Source organism: Phascolarctos cinereus, unplaced genomic scaffold (assembly GCF_003287225.1).
Source record: "Phascolarctos cinereus isolate Bilbo 61053 unplaced genomic scaffold, phaCin_HiC Scaffold_2;HRSCAF=192, whole genome shotgun sequence".
NCBI lineage: Eukaryota > Metazoa > Chordata > Mammalia > Diprotodontia > Phascolarctidae > Phascolarctos > Phascolarctos cinereus.
The window spans coordinates 208,692,341-208,712,660 of NW_027555625.1; the positions used below are offsets into that span (position 1 = coordinate 208,692,341).

Genomic DNA, 20,320 nt, shown 5'->3' on the forward strand with positions numbered 1-20,320 from the left:
GTACAAGAACTGAATCCAGAGGGGCAGAATATTTGTCAGGGTGTTCTGAAGGGGGTTAGAGTTGAAATGCTTAAGGAATGAGAAGTCCTTTCTGTCCAGCAGAGTCCCAAAGTGTAGACCAGAGTGGCTGGAAGTAGTTTTCCTATGACTTTGTGTAAAACTATTTCAGAAGGTAAAAGGATCATACATAGGATAATCATAATATTTTGAGCTGGAGGGCATCTCAAAGGTCACAGGATCATAAGATTAGAGCTATGGAACTGAGAAGGAACTTAGAGACCATCTAGTCCAACTCCTTCATTTTGCAGAAGAGGAAATTGAAGCTCAGAATCTATTTAAATGAGATTTCTTGTGGAAAACCAAACAAACCATAGTTGGTAACATTTTGTCTCTTGTATTTATGCCCTCAAAATTTCTAATGTCCTAGAGGGAGAACAGAAATGAATATATGTTAAGATTAAGTACGATAATATCTCTCTTACACTTCTTCCCTTTCTATTGTTACAAAAATATACTTCTTTTTACTTGTACAGATTGCGACAGAAAGTTTTCTGGTCAGTTGACTTTATCTTCTTAAATTAAAAAAACCCCCACAAACTTCAATTAGATATTTTCCAGATTAAATTTAAGACGAAAGCTATTACCAAGAATAACGCATGATGGATAGAATGGAATTCCTACAAGTCCAACTTCAGCAAATATTTTGGGTAAAATCATAGGAGTATAGATCTAAAGCAGAAAGGAACCTCTGAGGTCACCTAGTTTAAATCCTTCATTTTACAGTTGAGGAAAATGAGACCTACCAGGGTTAAGGTCACTCGGGTAATAAGTCAGGATTTGAACTCATCTCCACTGACTTCAAATAAACCACTCTTTCTAGTGAACCACACTGCCACAATTTGTCAATATAAATTAAAAGTACTACTTTGACTTCTAGCCAATATCTCATTTCATTAAAGCCAACACAGAACAGCACTGTACAAACTGAAGTATGCAATCTAATGAATGTTCTAGAGAAAGTTTTTCTGCAGTTAAACATATCTTCACAAAAGAATCTGAATGATGCTGTTTTACAGAACCCAAGAAGGGTTCGTGGCATGGACTAATAAATACATAATGGAGATTTACATAATAATTCTATTGCTGCACACTAATGTTGTCATCTTCTATGGAACAGAGTATTCACATCAATGAGGTCATCAATCCATCAAATTATTAAGTATTTAGACCTTCCTACTTTGAAGAAGGCCAGCTAGGTGGCACAGTGGATAAAGTGCCAGGTCTGGAGTCAGAAGGACCTCAGTGCAAATCCTGATCTCAGATACTTACTAGCTGCGTAACCTTTGGCAAGTCACTTAACCCTGTCTGCCTCAGTTTCCTCATCTGTAAAAATGAACCAGAGAAGAAAATGGCAAACCACTCTAGTATCTTTGCCAAGAAAACGCCAAAAGGAGTCATGAAAAGCCAGTTATAACTGAAAACTATGAAACAATTCTGAAGAAAGGAAGGAAATAAGCATTTATTGAGTGCTTACTATGTGCTATGTGTTGTGCTAAATATCTGGGATGCAAATATAAGCAAAAAGACAGTTCCTGCCTTCAAGTAGCTTACCAGAAGAAACAGAACTAAAGATCTTGAAGGATCAAGCTGTGCCAACTGACACACTGTATTTATTTTTTTTTGGGGGGGTGGTTTAGGCAATGGGGTTAAGTGACTTGCCCAGGGTCACACAGCTAGTAAGTGTGATGTGTCTGAGGCTGGATTTGAACTCCTGAATCCAAGGCCGGCACTCTATCCACCGTGCCACCTAGTTGCCCCAAACACACTGCATTTTTAAAAAATCTATGAGGCAAAAAAAAGGATGAAAAATATTTTTCAAAGTAAGATTATTATAATTTTTGTTTCAATTCATATACCTGGTCCTTCTAATGCTAATAGGGGAACATACAGGAAAGCCTCCATTTTTAGTTACTGGATTTTTCTTTTGGTTGGGAAGAATTTTGTGTAGAATTCTTGTAGGAAAGCTATGGAGGTGTGACAAGAGTAAATCTCCCCTCAAAGGATGAAGAGTTAACATCCTCTGTGGGTGTTAAAAAGAATGTGTCACAGACTATGATAAGGTTCTCTCCTTTACCCCTCATTGTTGAAATTTCAGCAGTGGTTTTTAAGTCAGAGAGCTCAAATGTACATTAAAAAAATCTTTGTAGGAGGCAGACGTGTGAGACATCATCATACAACACACACTGCCACAAATCTACTGTTAATTCACAGAACATTGCTACCTTTCAACCATGGAATGCAGACATGTCACGAGAGAGTAATTTTTTACTTTTGATTATGGTGAATTTAAGGAGGGAGGAAATATGAAATCTTAACTCAGATTTAACTGACTTCTCCAATTGTTTTTTACGGCCCCATTTCCTTGGTGAGTCTTTTTTTTTAAATTTTTTTTCTTTATGCTACCTTAAATGTATAATTTAGTTCATGATTATTTTTTGTGGGAAAAGAAGGAACGTTTGTCAAGGCTGAACTTCATTTTTACTCCTGAAGTATTTTTACTAATTATATTAGAAAGCTAATTAACTGCTGTGAAAGAGGAAAATAAGTAAACTACAACAATCTCTTCTCCATTGGTATCCAATTTGGTACTTCAGGGTACACTGTAATAGAAATATTTCCTACTCTGAGGCTGATTACATAAGGAAGAAAATAAATTACTGCTTTAAAGGGGAGTCCTTCTGGATTTAGGGATTCATCTTAGTACTTCCACATTTTCTAGTATGAGGTGTATGACAAGCAAAAATCACAACAGTAATGTCTTCCATGGTTGGCTTTATCCATTGCGTCACGGGGCAAATCCTTCCTTTTAATGATACTGCGGGGTATGAATAAGATGCTGACATTAAAGGAGGCAAAGACCCAGTGTGAAAACAACATAGGCAGTCCTGAAAACTCCATCACTTCTTTCAAGTTCTAAGGGTGTCATTTAGAACCCTAAAGAAATAATTTCCTACATTCTCAGAGGTGGCCCACAGAGGGGATGAAATTCTTATTTCTGAGGAACATTGTTAACAATAAGTCAGTCTGGTTTGTGATGTTAAGATCTTTAAAAGTGGGAATTGAGTCTGTTTAACCTGCTTTTGCACACCACCATGTGTAAATAAATGCTTAATGGTTTTATAAAAGTGCATCATTTAGTATTGCTAATAATATCTCATTTATTTAGATTTCATAAATATTACCAGACATCCCTTATCTTCACCATGTGACCAGTCCATCTTCCTTTTGTGTATTTAAGATTAGAGGCATAGGGATTTAAATAGCATTCCAGTGGACTAATTTGGTTTTATTTTAGTCACACATATGGTTAATTATTAGGTGGAAAAAAGAAGAAATGTCATAGGAATGATACATGATTGGCCTGGACAGGCACACAAGCTGTATGCCATACCTGGTACACTCACTGTACTCTTTACTTTTAGAGAGAATGAATGAACACATTTTTGCTCACTGAAGGGTAAAAAAAGTCATACCATTATTAAAGAACACAATGAACAGGCTTTTTATTAAGAACCTACTATGTGCAAAAGCATTGTGCTAGGCACAACATCCCTGTCTTAGAGGTATATATAGCATTATTCAAGAAGTACAATGTGAGGGCTGACAGGAAAAGTTGTTATCAACTATGGGGATCATGGAAGGTATCATAAATTAGAATTTATACAATGGCAGGAATTCGACAAGTGAAAAGAGACAGAAGGATTTCAGGCATAAAGAACAGACTGAAGGCTGGATGTGGTGGCACTAAGGAGGCACTGTTTCCTATCTTGTACGTGTGTTACACCGTTTCAGTAAAGCATGAGCTTCTTGAAGGCAGGCGCTGTTTCATTTATGTAATGGTATCCCCGGGGGAGTGCCCGACAGTTAAGATGTGTTTGCTGAACTGAAGGGAAAACCTCTGAGGTGTACCTGTCCCTTGAATATTTATGTGGACAGCTGTAAACTACGAAGGATGGGCAACACAACATCTTGCCTCAAATGACCGTCTTAGAGAACAAAATGTAAACTGAACATAGTTAAACCTTATTAAGCCTAATTAAGACACTCACGATGCTGTCATTATCTAAATATATAGGCCCTTTTCCTACAAATGTTACACCAATGTAATTTCAATTGTATGAAGCCTTCAATGCCAAACTCGACAAATATTTGCTGCTTTACTATGAAGACTGTACTTATTAGACAACAGAATGTAAAAATTTTTTCAAGGGAACAGTGAACAAGATAATTGTTTATCCAAATATAGAAAGTGAGGTTAGAATGTTATTATCTAGATTGATCTTTTTCATTATGGTAATATATCTATCAAAGTTTTATCTAAATTATCATGAGAATGGCTTGAGCTTTCTTTTCAAAACTTTCACAGCTGGACAAGAGGTATACAAGGAACCTTTTCTCTCATAACATTTTTGTTTCCTCCAGTTCAATTTATTTTCTGGGACATGAAATCCTCTATCTGCTTTTGATAGGTCACAGAATCACACAGTTAGAGCTGGAAGGGGCCTCAGACACCAGTTAGTCCAGCCTCTTCATTTTACAGATGAAGAGCCGCCCAGAAGAAACATGATTGTTTTCTTCAACATTCACTGAAAAAGCAGGTGCCAGGAAGAGGATGAGTTTTGAACAACAATTACTAGAGCATTTGACTGAAGCTTCAAAAGATATAAGCTTCTCTGAATTAGCAAAAGGAAATGTTCCCCTTCTTTCATAGAGAGAGCTGGCCTCAGAGTCATGATGACCTATGTCCAAATTCTCTCTCTGACGCATACTGGTTTTGTGACTCCAGGCAAGTCATTCAATCTCTAAGGGCCCCAGGAAACTTTCTAAGACTTTGAAATTGCAGAACAGTTGGTGATCTGCAATATTAGAGATAAGTTTCCTCATGAGGAATTCCCTATATTAATGAACTCACAGATTCCTTCCCCACCCCCTAAAAAGTTATATTACTATAGATCTTGCTAAAGTTGTATGCATGCTTACTCTTACCTGTTTGGTTTACTTCTGTATATCAAAAGCAAAGTTAACAGTGTTTGTGTTTCACCCTCTTTCATGGATAAGTTAAAAAAATGCCCTACAGAATCCTGAATTCTTGGTCCCATGACACCAGCAGGAGGGCACATTTCCCAGTCTCGCCTCCTTCACTTTGAGTACTGTGTCAGCAGAGGCACTGAATGATACATCACACAGTTCATCAACCAATGCATCGACGTTTACTCCCTGTCAACTGGAAATCATGTTGAACATGAGTGCTGATGTAAAGGAGGAGAAAGGACAAGAGAAGCAGTAATGTTCAAGCAGGGAAGATAATGGGCATTTTCCTTTTAAACTGTATAAAATAAAACAGGGAAGCTCAAGAAAAATGAGAGTAAGAGCTATGTCCCTGTACACACCCTGGGTTTCAAAGAAGCGCTTTCCCTATTCCCCAGACTGCTGGTCTAGTTCTTGCACACACCTTCCCTACTGGTGCCATTTTACAGCACGAGTGAGCCTCAGGAATGCGACCCTGGCAACTCCCCTGGGGCCTCTAACTGCTTGGCCAGGCCATTTGAGGGGCTTAAGACCTGAGTTATGTTTTTCCCACGTGGCTGATGTTTGTATAAGCTTCCAAGGAAAGAAGGGGTCTGTATTTGATATTTGGTGTCAATGTAGTACATGCTCCCATCCCCACCTGAATAAAAAAGAGGCCACATGCAAATGACAGCAGCAATCTTCCCCTAGCCTGATTGCTACTGCTAGCCTCCCTGCGGATCAACCATCATCTTCATACAATGACTGTAGCTGACATCCAAGATAATGGGCATATTCACAGCAGAGCCTCTCACTAAGTCAACTAGGATCCCTATAATTTTATTTGCACAGCAGGAGCCGGGAAGGAACGCTGAAGTAAGAAGAAGGGGAGCTGCTTTGGAGAACAGGGAGATTTTTTAAAATGCTAAGGCACAACTTGAGATTTGGGCTAATAAGTCAAAAGGAAGACAGAAAGAGAGAAACAGATATAGAGGGAGGGAGGGAGGAAAGAAAGGAGGAAGAGAGAAAAAGAGAAAGACGAAGAAAGAACTTGATTAGACACTGCTCATATGTGTTGCGATAACTCAAGATGGGCTCCAGAGCTAGCATGTTTTATAAGAATCAGTTTCTTTTTACACTCTCTAAACTTCAAAAAGAAAAAGCATATAACCTACTTGAGACAATTCTGGCCATTCAAATCTCCCTGCCATTGGTAGTTTGGGGCTAAAACTAATAGGTTTTTCAGTAAATACTGAGGGACTTACAGGAGCCAAGCAGTAGAGTCTTTCTACTTAGATATGTTCTCACTACAAATGTCATAGTCCCTGTCTCTAGAAATTATAAAGCAGCAAACCAGCACATTATGAATTTCTGGGATGGGATTAGCCACTGAGAGGCACTCAATAGCACTGAAAAGCAACGATGCCTGAAAGCATCATTCTTATAGTGAATGGCACTGAAGCTCTGGCTTTCCATAAGGCATCTTCTTAACACCTCTATAAACCCTCAGGAGCTGCTTGGACTTTATCTAGATCGCAATAAAGCCCGGGTCATCTATGGTGATTTCCGCAGCCACAATGTCTCATGTGATTAAGAAAAGATGATGAGAAAGGTCATTCAGTAGAGATGTGGGCTGAGATATACCATTTGAGCCTTTAGCCACAAATCTATTTAGTACTTTAAAAGTTCCTGATAGAGAAGCTATAATCTAGACTTCGTCTTTGTTGAGACTGATACTGAAGTTAGGTGACAAAGTGATGCACTAGAATCTGCTCTATAAACCAAATAGATCTACAGTAATCACCACCCAAGCAGCTATAGGATTACACTTAACAGCAAAGCACAGATGTTTTCATTTTAAGAAAATGTATTGGGAGAGTTCTCTCAGAAAACTGACACAAACGGGAAAGTGGTTCCAACATCACAAAATCATGACCTTTAAAAATGCACAAGAAATACTTCAAAGATCCATCCGTGCCTTAAGGATGGAGTATTGGTTATAAACCACATTGTTTTTACTTCTGGGATACTGAACTCAATTAAAATTAAAACCAGCAAATGTACCAATGAGATTGTTTCCCAGAAGATGTTATATGAGAGATTGAGTGATTGACAGAGATAGCCCTAAATAAAAAGAATCTAAGAAGAAGATTATACTGTTTAATAGAAGGGTTTAAGTTAAGGAATAGAAATCACCTGTGACATTAGGAAAACATGGCTATGTATATACCTTTGAAGAGAATTATAGGAAGGTCATTATAATCTCAGAGCTAACCAAGTAGTGTATGATCTTTTGTTCAATGGGAAATTTCTAATAAATAGCTTCAGATGTTAACGAGATAGAAAACTGATTTGCAAACAAATCATCTTAGTGTTTCACCCACAGGAGAACTCAAAGCTGCAGTTACTCAATCAAGGGGAAAACAACTACTACTACCTTTCATTTCTATAATGCTTTTAAGTTTACAAAAACACTCGCCTTTCAACAACCCAAGAGAGTAAATATGGCAACTCAGAATCCACTAGAATGAAAACTGCTTCTGCCTTTATATCCTGAGGTCCTCACACACTACCTGGCACACAGCAGACATTTAATACATAAAGGTTGAACTGAACTGGAGCTCTACTTTATCAGTTTGGAAAGTGAGGTTCAAAGAAATGGAATGACTTGCCTGTGGTCACACAGCTATAAAACGTCAGAGCCAACATTCAAACTCTGGTCTTCTGCCTCCAAATCTTAAAGTTTTTCCACACTATCACACTACATATAAGCAGAAATGACCGAACCTTTTTGTTTCAAGTTATAGTGATTGTACCCTTTAAGTAACTTCATTAAGTGAGACTACCAAGAAGTGATGATTCCTGATAATAAGTCAGAATTGCTCAGACCTCAAGAACTTTAGGATGCTATCACCTCCTATGATTAAGAAAACTCCCACTAAACTCCACAAGTCAGAATTCTCAAGTCCATGGAGTAAGTTTTGCTAACTGTCTAGCATGTGACTACATCTGTATAGTAAAACTGAGTACGTATTACTATTAGGATCTACTGCTTCTGGGACTGTGAGGATGTCAGTTAACTCATTGGGACCTACTGTTTGCTTATGGAGGAAGCTATGACATAACAGAATTCTGCACTTGGCATTAAGATTTGGCTTAATATTTTGCTCATGACAGTGACTGTGTGTTCCTGGTCAAGTCATTTAACCTCTGTGCTTCAAGTAGTTCCCTAGGAATGCTCTACTGTCACAGATGGATTATGGTTTGTGTCAGGGGAGGGAGTTCCATCCTCTGAAGTTCTCCACACAGATCCTTTGTCCTGGCTGTCCCTTAGGCTTGGAATGTTCTCCCTCTGCAACTCCACTTCTTAGAATCCCTGGCTTCCTGTGAGACTTGGCTCAAACTCTATCTTTTGCAGCAAGCCTATCCAAGTCCCCCAGTATTAGTGCCTTCCCCTCTAAAGTTACCTCCCATTTACTTTCTATTTATCTTGTATTTTCTTATTTATGTACATGTTGATTTCCCCATTCAGATGTAAGCTGCTTGAGGACAGGGGGCTGTTTTTGATTTGGGGGGAGGGTACCCCAGCACTTAGTGTAGAAGTACGCAAAGAGTAAGCTCTTGAGGCACAAAGGTTCAGTGACTTGACCAGAATCACACAGGCATGATTTGAATCCAAATCTTAACTTCAAATGCTTGCTTGAATGATATTCAAGTGTGTGTGTGTGTGTGTGTGTGTGTGTGTGTGTGTGTGTGTGTATTTGTATTACCCCCCCACACACACAGTTTGCTCATATCAAGGAGCTGAAAGGATTACTCACTTATAAACCAAACTGATTAAGTGGAATCCAAATGAGTAGGTCTGTTTTTTCACCCCAGAAGAGTAATTTGTGCATGTGCATAGCTATGATAATCAGAACACATTAGTGGGACCTGTGCATCCCCCAACATCGTGCAACCATTTATTGTTTTGGGATGACTGAGACAACAGAAGCATTGTCATAAATAAAATTATTTAATCATAATCAGTAAATGATAAATCAAATTAGGAGCCTTTCTATAGTGTGATCTTTTACAGAGTATTTATTGGGAATGGAGAAACTGAATTCTAGGAGGACAATAAAATTGCCACTAAATCTTCATGGGTCATGTGAAATTTCCCAATGTATCTCTTGGGTCTCTGAGGCACTGGATTTCAAGGATGTGAAACTCTTTAGGTCATCTCTGAGCTGTTTAGTGCAGCACTGATGTTCATAATATAATAACACTAATGATTTCCCAATCAACCTATCCTGCCCCAACCTCCCTGCTGACCTCTAGTCTCACATTTCCAACTGTCTTTCAGACATCTTAAACTCAACATGTCTAAAACAAAACATTATCTTTCCCCCTAAACCTTCTCCCTTCCACAATTCCCTATTATAGCAGAGGAGACCACCATCCTTTCCAGGGTTGCAAACTAGGTATCATCCTTGATTCCTCACTATCTCTCACCTCCCATATCTAATCTGTTGCCAAGACTTGTTGATCTTACTTTTTCAACATCTCTCAATAAGCCCCCTTTTCTCTTCTGATACTGCCACTACTCAGGTGCAAGCCCTGATCACCTCATGTTTAGACTACTGTAATACCTTGCTGGTGGGTCTACCTTGCCTCAAGTCTCTCCCCATGCCAATCTATCCTTCATTCAGCCACCAAAGTGATTTTCCTAAAGCACAAGTCCGACCATATCATACCTCTAATCAATAAACTGCAGTGACTCCCTATCACCTCCAGGATCAAATACAAAATCCTCTATTTGATATACAAAGTCCTTCTTAACCTAGACTCCTCCTACCTTTCTAGTCTTCTTATTCCTTGCCACATATTCTTTGATACAGTGACACAGGGCTCCTTGCTGTTCCATGAAGAAGACACTTGACCTTTCCACATTTTCTCTGAGTATCTTCTATTCCAACAATGATCTTCTTCATCTCTGTCTTCAGGCTTCCTTTAAATGCCAACTAAAATCCTATTTCCTAGAGGAAGCTTTTCCCAGTTTGTCTAAATTCTGGTGCTTTCCCTCTTTTAATTTTCCCCCTTTTATCTTGTATATAGCTCATTTGTATATGTGTTTGTTTCTTGTCTCCTCCATTAGATTGTGAGCATCTTGAGGACAGGAACTTTGCCTCTTTTTGTATCCTCAGCACTCAGCACAATGCCTAGCATATAGCAAGTGCTTAATAAATGCTTATTGACTAATATTTATATTTTTTTGGGATTAATCAATAATTTACTTTTCACATTCTTTTTTTTTTTTTAGGCAATCAATTGGGGTTAAGTGACTTGCCCAGGGTCACACAGCTAGGAAGTGTCAAGTATTTGGTCTGAGGCCGAATTTGAACTCAGGTCCTCCTGACTTCAGGGCTGGTGCTCTATCCACTGTATCACCTAGCTGCCCCCCTTCTTCTTCTTTTTTTTTTACTTTAATTTTCTTTGTAGGTTCAATTTGATCAGAAGTTAATGAGAGTAGGTGGCCAGATAGGTCTTTTAGCCATTCAAGTGGTTTCACCAATGGATACCTTAACAACTGTAATACCATATGCTATGGCTGGAAAGGCTGAATGTAGTTTTCAGAAATGTCTAATGGGCTGCCAGAGAATGATATATACACAAAGAAAATCTGGCTTAATAGCTGTAATCCCCTTGGAGACTGTCAGATAAAAGGTAGTTCATACATTTACTGTTATGATTGCTATTTTCACAACCAGAATCTAACATCCTGGACTTGCTTCCCTGTTTTGTTTTGTTTTTACCCTTGGCCATGACCTCTAGCTTTTCCTGTAACTTGTCTTCCTAAAATGACTTTTTAAAGTTTCCATTCATTCTCCCCTCCATGATAAGACAAAGACTGGGTTGACTTACAAAAAACAGAGAGGAGAGGGATGGAAGGTCTTATTTAAAACAAACAAAACTTGATGATCATGAGACTAAGAATGAAGCAGCTGAACAGTGACAAAGTGTATTCATTCATGCTGTGGAATCATTTGAATATTAGATCTAGAAGGGACCACTGAGATGGGCTAGTCCTACTTCTTCCTTTTACAAATTTAGAAATTAACTCAAGTCAGCTTGGATGATACTCAAAAGATGTAATTTCTACATTATTTAAAATGTTAACAGTATTCCTTTGTCATGCACCTATACCTATGTCCAAGTTGGCTCTCTTTGATCGAGTAGCAATCACAATCAACCAAAATCTACAACTGAGATTGTAAAATCACCTGTTGTCTGTATCTGACAAACTATTTCAGAGGTGGAGATAATTTTTGCTGGATAGAATATGACAGATTAAGAATGCACAGGGATTAACTTTTCTGTTTTAAGAGCCCCAAGGCATTTCCTAGTCCTATCTCCTTTCGTGTACCTGTGTGATTCTTATTTGTCACAATTTTCTGTTTTCAGAAATATTGCATTTGGTTTTTCCTTTGCATCCAAGTCACAGAAAGCAATGTGTCCACTGCCTCACTTAAACCTCCCCCCCCAAAAAAAAAACCCAAGTAAAATTGAGCTAAGATACCTTATTAAGGTACTGAGGCAGCTAGATGTTACCATGGATAATGCTGGACCTGGTAAGGAAGCCCTGAGCTTGTCACTTACTAGCTGTGTGACTCTGGGCAAGTCACTTAACTTCTAGCTACAGTTTCCTCATCTGTGAAAAAATGGGAATAACAGCATCAACACCACAGGGTTGTTGGGAAGAAAAACTGAGAAAATATTTATAAAGTGCTCTGTTAATCCTGAAATGTTATAGAAATGCTAGCTATTAATGTAATTGATCAAGATGATCTTAATGGGTAGATTTAAAGTCTTTGAAGAAATAGTGGCAAGAATATAAGAAAACAAAGAGGTATCTATCCCTTGAGAAATGCTGGCCAACCTCTGAGTTCTACTTCATTCATATCAAGCATCAAAATTGATGGACAACTTTGTGGCCAGAAAGACTACATCTTGTTCTTCAAGTATCACCCTAAAGGCATGTGGGCATGGGAAACCATACCCTGATGACAGATGCTACAGACAGCCAGTAGATAGAGATGATAGAACTTGCCTACATTTCAGAACATTACAACCTAATTTCTACTCCTATATGGGATCTGACTGTCCTATTATACCCCATGCGAGAAATTCACACATATCAATATCTTTTAGTTGACTTTGTGGCCAGAAGGATCTCCTAGTAAAAGAAACAACTTTAGATGAGGGGCTACTTTTTTTTTTTTAAGTTTCAATTGGTTGAATTTCACTAGAAAGGCACAGGAAATTGATGGAGTCCCTTCAGACTCTAGAATAACACTTGTTCCTTGTGATTAGGGATGGTTGTTGCAGGGACCACTGGCCTTCTGCACATCTCCTTTGTTGATTTTCAGGAAATTGATCACAAGATGGGGAATGCTACATTACAAGTCCTTGCTCATGAGAACCCAGCAGAATGTAAGATCCTAGAGGAAAGGCACTATTTTGTTTTTATTTACCTAGCATGAATCTTTGCACAGAGTAGGGACTTAAAATGTGTTTATTGAATTGAATTCAATCAGAGAACTGTCATGAAAAAAAAATAGCAGCCAGAGTATGAAAAGAAGATTAAACAGATGGTTAATTTTTTCTAAATTAGCATTATTTTTTGATTTATTATATTCCCGTGGATAATATAAGCTTCTACTAAAATCTAATTTATGATGCCTCATCATAGAGTGGAGGTGGTCCTGGATTCCTGAAGGCTTTGCTAGCACAGTCTCTGGTAGAATCCATTAAGCTGGAAAAATTTTGAATGTCAGGCTGGCAACAGCCTGGATGCCTGCTGGTCAAGGACCAGCTTAGCTGAATTCATAGTTGCGCATCCCAAGACTGGCTACCAGATAATGAATGCTTTTGGTCACAGGAACTTATAAAGGCTGCTTAGAGGGAGAGCAATTTGTGATCTGAATTGGGTATAAGGAATACTCACACCAATAAATCATGAATCTTTGGATGGGTGGAAATACATATTGCAATAGTTCTCTCAGGAAGAGAAGCCCACAATGTGGTATTCATCCTAGAAGTATTTCTTGGACGGAAAAAGGAATTTCTGAAAAATGAAGCTCAAAGTCCAGAAATAGCAAAAGGACATAAGCAGATCTCAAACTCCTCAAACTACAGTGACGTTCTGAGAGAGCACATCTTAGATTCCTCCTGGTACGCTGTTTTTCAGGGAAATTCTTCCAGTTTTTCCTCTGATTGGGATTCCCAATTCTGTTCTGTCTTGTACGGAATGCCAACTGGTCAAACCAATTACCCAACTAGATCAATAGCTGCTAATATATTTTCAATAGCCACTCAGAGAGATTAAGACTTTTTTTTCTTTGTCTTACCTATGCAGTAGGGACAACACTGGCCTTTTCTCAAAACAGGTCTTTCACAGGAGACTGAAGGGCAAGACTCAGAGTAACAGCTAATCATGCTATCCATACATATGCAGCTGGTACAAACATCGGGTTTCCACGACTCAGCTGCCAGGAATATGTCCCCTTCATCATTTTTGCAGTAACTAGGCATGCTCTCATTATTTGATGAGGAAGGCTGAAGAGGTTCATCTGGAAAAATGGACACACAAGTCAGCAGGGAAAATAAGAGGATGCAGGCCACTAATGGTGTGACATAATGAGTCTTCTTCACTCTGCCTGATAAAGATTGTGGCCAACATTTAGGCCTCTGAGTATACATATTAAAAAGCATATTCAAATAATAAAACAGAAAGGCCAACTTAGGCAGGTCTGAAAGATAATATTTTTATCTGCATTTTCAGGTCATCCAATGGCCAAGAAGAAAATGCCTCTAACCTCCTAAGTTTAGATGTGCACATAATTAGGTGACAGAAAATCTAAATTACCGAAGAGAGGGCCAAATAGAGAGAGGTGTATATAGTCTATGGAAGCTTGCATTTCATATTACTGTAGAAAGAGAAGAAGAAACTACTGGAGAACAAATATACAATGTTTCTCCTGGCCTAATTTCTTTAATATCTATGATGAATATAATTATCTAATTCTCCACTTAACTCCTAGTCAAATGCCTCATTGTAGCATGGCTATAACCCCTGGGTTCTCCAAAGCTATGCCAGGGAAGTGGAAGTTTTTTCAGGTCCCAGCAAGGCAAGCTCAGCAATAATTCACATACTTGCTGTTTAAGGACTAACCTTGTCACAGCAAGAGAGGCTCATCCCAGAGAGGATGGCTACCAGGGGATGAATCTTTTTCAGCCAAAGTAGCCCATGAAGGCTGTCTCCTAAAGCTTATGGTAGGTGAGAGCAGAAGAAGTTGCAACACCAAAGAGACTCCAGATCCTGCCAGTCTTGAGGTACAGTAACAGGACATCGTACTCTTGAAGAACACGTCACCCTTAATGGTTTTCACAGAGACTATGTTGCTTACTGTTGACTGACGATAACAGGACACTTCTTCCGAAAGCCTCAAGTAGCAATCTGACCATGTTGAAGTACTGAAAGGTCCAATTTAAATAAGCATTCTGGATCACAGGATCATAGATTTCTACAAACACAGATTTCTAGCTGCAAAGGACCTCTAAGTTCATCTTGTCAGGAGAAGGATTTGGATCGGTACAATATGTACCAACGCAAAGGAGTACTTCTAATTGCCACCACTACCTAGGGATTATTTTGATGAATAAATCCAGGGTCAAGGTTATTCCTTGTAAGAACAAAAAACACATTTTCTCATTGGAAACAATGGATATATAATCTAAAGAGATAGATTATTCTTTTATTATAGTTCTTCTGAAGGATAATATTATAGCTTTGATTCTAATTTAGTCAAGAACTGAAACGCTTAGGTTAGATGAAAGGAGATGAACTGTTACCACAACAGCACAACCTTAAGTCACATTCTCTCTGCAAATAGTTTCATGCTACTGGACAGTTGTTACTTGTCCAGAGGAACTGTGTTCTTTTGGGTCCTCCCTGTGGGAAGAGTGGGGCAAGAAAAGAACTATTAGAATGTATTTCTGCCCATCTCTATTAGGTTCAAATGGGAAGGAGATTAAGTCTTAGGCACTAATTCTGGAGGAAGAAGATAAGGCTGAGAGAATGGAAATATATCATGGAGTCCACCACTATGTCAAAAGAATCATTCCTTGTTCTGAGGATGGAACACTGCTCTATTTTAAGAGTCAGCACTTTTTTTTCCCATTGGTAGGAAGTGACTGATGATGCTTGCCAATCCTGGACCCTGCAACTCACCTCTATACTTCTGTGTACTGAGAAGTTAAAATAAAACAAAACAAAAATCAGAAACTTGGTGAGGAGTTACACATCACCCTAAGCTTATGTCTCAGTACTCAATAGAAGCAATAAGATGGGAACAGAGGATGTAAAAGAATAAGGAAAAGAGCCAGGATGATTATTCCCAAGGACCATGAAGCTCTCAAAAGCAGAGAAAAAATCAAGTGAAAATCCCACTCTGTTGTTTGTGATAGAGCACAAGATGGAGGGGGCCAAGGAAAAGAACGAGGAGAAAGGTTTTTATTTCAACAAGTACGTGGTCCCTTTGGAACATTAGCTGCAAATTTAATTTGGTCATCTCATCTACGAGGATACCTCTTCTCTATTCGCTACTTCCACAAAGACTCTCATTATTCTTTCTGTTTATTCTTTATTAGTTGATTTACATCTTACACCTCTCTACTCTCTACTTTATTTCATTATTTACATTCTACAGCCCACTTTCTCCCAACACCTAAAAACACTGAATAGAAAAAAAGCAAAAACTAGGAAAAAAGACAAAAGCCATTCTAGACTTACTTACTGAACTTCAGGGAAAAACGAACCTGACCAAACATGTTCACTTGCTACTTGTATTAATTCTTTTGAACTTAAACACATTAATTTTTAACCTTTCTTCAGGAACTAATGGAGCACTTGGCATGAACTTTCACATTCTGTCTTGAATTATAGTTATTTATATCTTGCTTTCATTATTATCATTATCATCATCATTATTATTATCTAGTAGCCCTTGGCTGCTGTGGGTAATCTTGACAATAAAAAAAATGTTATTTAGACTATCCATCAACAGTTAGCTTTCAATTGTGAACTAATACACTAAGATAAACAAGCTTCTAAGTACTGACCCATGGATAAATTAAAAAGAAATTCTGAGAGGTAAGAGTAAAAATAATTTGTTCTGCTACTTGATAAACTTAATAACAGAACAGAGGAGCTTATGAATGTTGTTCTTCCATGGATAAATGGTTTATGTTTAGAAGCTTAGTGTTAAGGTCCAACTACTGTTAGGTTGATCTGACAAAAAAGTCAAATTAATCATATAACATTCCTTATATTTATATCAAATTTTCTAAACTTTATCTAGAAATAACATCATAATGCTCTTATATGATAATCAAAAAGGGTGAACATAAAGAAATTCCTTAGTTTTCATATTAGTAGAATCGTAAACCTAGTATTTCTTTCAAAGGATTCAAAATACCATTTTTTGTACATTCTAAGGGTGGCACAGCCATTCTTCCAAAATGGAAACATAAAAGAAAATTTATATGAGCGAGACCATTCAAGATAAGCTAATGGCCTTATTCTGGAAATTAAGTATTTTGTGGGTCTGACATGTAGTAAGCAAGATAAATGGTAGTCATAAACTTGATGATTTCCACAATGTTGCATTAATTCCAAGAAATAAATGGGAACCATAGAAAAGAATGCTTTGAGGAGGTATGGTAATGGGCATCTTAATGCTCTCTAGCATTTGTATTTGAGCTTGCTTCAAGTCCTTATTTAAGTCAGCTTTCTTTTTAGCATTGATTTGAAACATCTCTAACCCTGCTCTATTCTCAAATGGTTCACTGCCTGGTCTACCACGTTCACCAGCAAGATGAAGCACACTCTGGTTACCTGTACACTGAGGACAGCAGGAATCCTGGGTGCGGGAGGGAGTCTGGCAAAGAAGGGGAGGACAAACTTCTGTTTCACACAACACACGGCCACTATGACATGTACACTGGGTGCAAGAGTCGATATTCCATGTCTCTCCATCCACAAAGTATTCTCCTCCAGGAGCATGGCAAATGGATGGGCTGCTTAGCTCTGGTTTCTGAACCACAAATTCATCTGAAAAATCAAACATAAGACGAAAACAAAAGAGGTTTATGACAGAGGAAGTATTGTCATTTACAGGTCGTTCTCAGAAGTTCTTGAAGTTCCTGATGTTTTTCAGCTCATGAGTCACTAGTCTAAAAAAAATGGTTGATAATTCTTTCAACTTCTTTTGATCAAGAAAAGAAAAGAAATTAAAAGCAGTATATTAAACATGTATATTAATATAAGGAGAGAGCACAAGTTCCTTTCATCATACTAAAAAAAGAAGGTGATTTATGATACATCTTAGAAATAAGAGAATTAATGCCACAGATAAGATAACTTCTTCCTCAAACAGGATTACACTGATCACTTATCACTTTCAGGAGATTGCAGAGGTGAACTGTAATTAACAAATCTTACAAAGAAATCAACTGTTTGAATCTTGCATAAACTTCCCAGAAAAAGTTCTGAGAATTTTGGCTCCTTTTTTTTTTCCATCCTATTCAATGCCCTGTGCACTCCATTAACTTTCTGGAGCTTAAGTATTTGAAAACTTGGAAATATGTCCTGTAATCAAATTGGGTACACCCAAATTAAGACTGCCTGCCAGCAAACTGAACAGGAATGTTCATGTAGAATCACCAGACAGAAAATTCTCATTGAAGACTAGACCTCTGTTATAAGATACCACTGAGAGACAAAAATTGAGAGGTTGTTGATAACTGCCATCATTCTCCAGCAGAGACAATTTTATTCTTTTGTCCCTCAAATGAGATGATGATGATAGGGAGGAAATTCAATATCAGGAGTATGTTGAAAAGTACTGAGAGCTGCCCTGGAGCTGCACTTGGGAGCTAAAAAGGATGGGGACAGCCTGTTCACAGATTATAGTATGAGAACATCAAGAGAGGGGCGTGAGTGTTGGAACATGGTAGAAACACCTTTTGCATGTCATAGTGAATACAATTCTTGTAACCCTCCACGGTGTAAAATAAAGACTACCTCCACCAATTCGTACCATGATCAATGTAGTTTGGATTCTGTAGTCATGATGGCAAGTTAAAAGTGAGAGTCAGTGCTGAATCCTAGTTAGGGAGATAACTTTGGTTATCTTGATCCAAAAGGACAGGGATGGAGATAGGGATCAGTGAAGGAAAGTATTTTGGTCATGTTTAAGGACGACAGAAATATGATACTGAATATGATATTGATGTAAATAGTAGTAATGTAATGCAGTAACTAGTAAATAACAGATATAGTGTGAAAGGACCCAGCATTTCAGTATCCAAACAAGAGAAGGGAAGACAGTTAGAATGCAAATTGACTTGTATAAACGGAGTTAGGGGTTTAGTGGTGGGAAAGAAAGGGAGTGGACAAATTATAATAATACATTTTGTGCTGCTGAGAGAGAAACATTTTTTCTTAAAGTGGACTGCTCATACAGGAGAATTAGTAAAAGGCTTCCTAAGCAGACCCGTAGAAGAGTTGAAAACAATCTTCCTTGAAAAAAGAGAAGAATTGCTTTTCTAAGGGACCATGGCTCCTACATCCTAACACAAAAGGGGAAAGATAGTCAAGTCATAGGAATAAATAGCCATGTGTATTTCCAGTTTTCCTTACCTTTCTAACCCTTTCCCCTATACAACTGGCTTCAAGGCAAAACAGGAGAGGGACCTGAGAGAGGTGGGATATGAAAGAAAAACAGAAAGAGAAAGGGTAAGAAAGAGGAAGGGAAACCTGAGGAAAAAATAGCAGTGACTGAACCTGTAGTCTAACATGGGAAAGGTTCAGTAGCAGCTCCTTTATCCTGACAACAATAAAAAAAGGAGCTGACCAGGAATACCCAGGAAGAAAGAAAGGTCCTAAAAGCTGAGCAGGGAAGGGGCTGGGAGCCACTTGTTCTGTTCTCTCCTTAAGCCACTAGAGTTTCAGATGAACAAATCTGGGTCCTTCAGTAAGAAGAATACACAAGAGATAAACCATAAAAGGGATGATTTTTGGGGAAATACATGATATAATATGGATGTATATATATACATATATAATAGTACATTATATGTATGTGAAATATATATTATATATACTGCACATTCTACACACATGTATGTATGTGTGTATGTATGTACATATATATATATGTAGCTTCTCAGTGCCTCAGTTTCCTTTCCTATAAAATGAGGGGGTTAATGTAGATGACTTCTAAAGTACTTTCTAAACATTGTGTGACTTTTGAGCATGATACCTCCCAAAACCAGAGAATCTCTCTGCTTGTTGCTTCAGCTGCAAAATGGAATAATATCCGCTTCTTCCAATATCAGCATGAAAGATGAAAAAGATAACAGATATGCACAAATGCTGAGCTCAATGTTAGTTAATAAGCATTTATTAAGTGCCTACTATGTGCCAGCTACTGTATTAAGAACTGAGGATGCAAAAAAGGGCAAACCCCATTCCCTGCTCTCAAGGAGTTCGCCATCTAACAGAGAATAGGGCTAGAGAAACTACAGTGTCTATGATTATAACCTTCTTTTTGGACTGGGCTTGTGATTTCTTTAGTGGTGAGGGAACCCCCTCTACTAATGCACATCAGCAATTGTATAGCACCTTATAATATTAGAGAGACACCAGGACACTGAGAGGTCAAGTGCCTTTCAGCTGATCAGTCACGCATGATTGTCATTAACAAGTATAATTCAGACAATGTAATTTTTGAATCTGCTCTGTTCTCTTCTTGAGCCTGTATTTATCACCATCATTGTGACTTAACATTCTAGAGATTTAATTTCTCTATTTGTGGCAAGAATATTTAAGAATTCAAACAGAGAAGGACTGGAAGGGCTGAGGTTGATGAATTAACTGGACACTTTGCAGATTTTTCCTTCCAAGAAATTACATTATAAATAGGTACCTCTAAGTATCCTTTTTCAAGATATAAAAATAGTGCCATTTTTCCTGGTTAAATTAAATTTTAAGCTCACTCAGTCTTTTTTTTTTTAAGAGAACTTTATTAGTCACATATCAGGATGCAAGACCTTGTGGGAAACCTGAGGTCAGTAGCGCTGGTATTCGAACCCTGCTGGGGACAAGGCGGATTAAGCAGGGGGATTAAGCAGTTGGAAGAGGATATCA

General features: G+C 38.1%; 1 protein-coding gene across 3 annotated transcripts in view; it reads right to left on the minus strand.

The window, feature by feature from the left end:
- Window positions 1–20,320, minus strand: part of CRIM1 (cysteine rich transmembrane BMP regulator 1) — a 249,518-nt gene that overhangs the window by 22,838 nt on the left and 206,360 nt on the right. For 2 of the 3 annotated variants that reach the window (XM_020992653.2, XM_020992652.2), the window contains 2 exons: window positions 17,006–17,221; window positions 13,458–13,679 (listed from right to left, as the gene is read on the minus strand). In XM_020992653.2, coding sequence (XP_020848312.1) covers window positions 13,458–13,679; window positions 17,006–17,221 — 438 coding nt within the window. The remainder of the gene's footprint in view (window positions 1–13,457; window positions 13,680–17,005; window positions 17,222–20,320) is intronic. The other variant, XM_020992654.2, reaches the window with a different exon arrangement.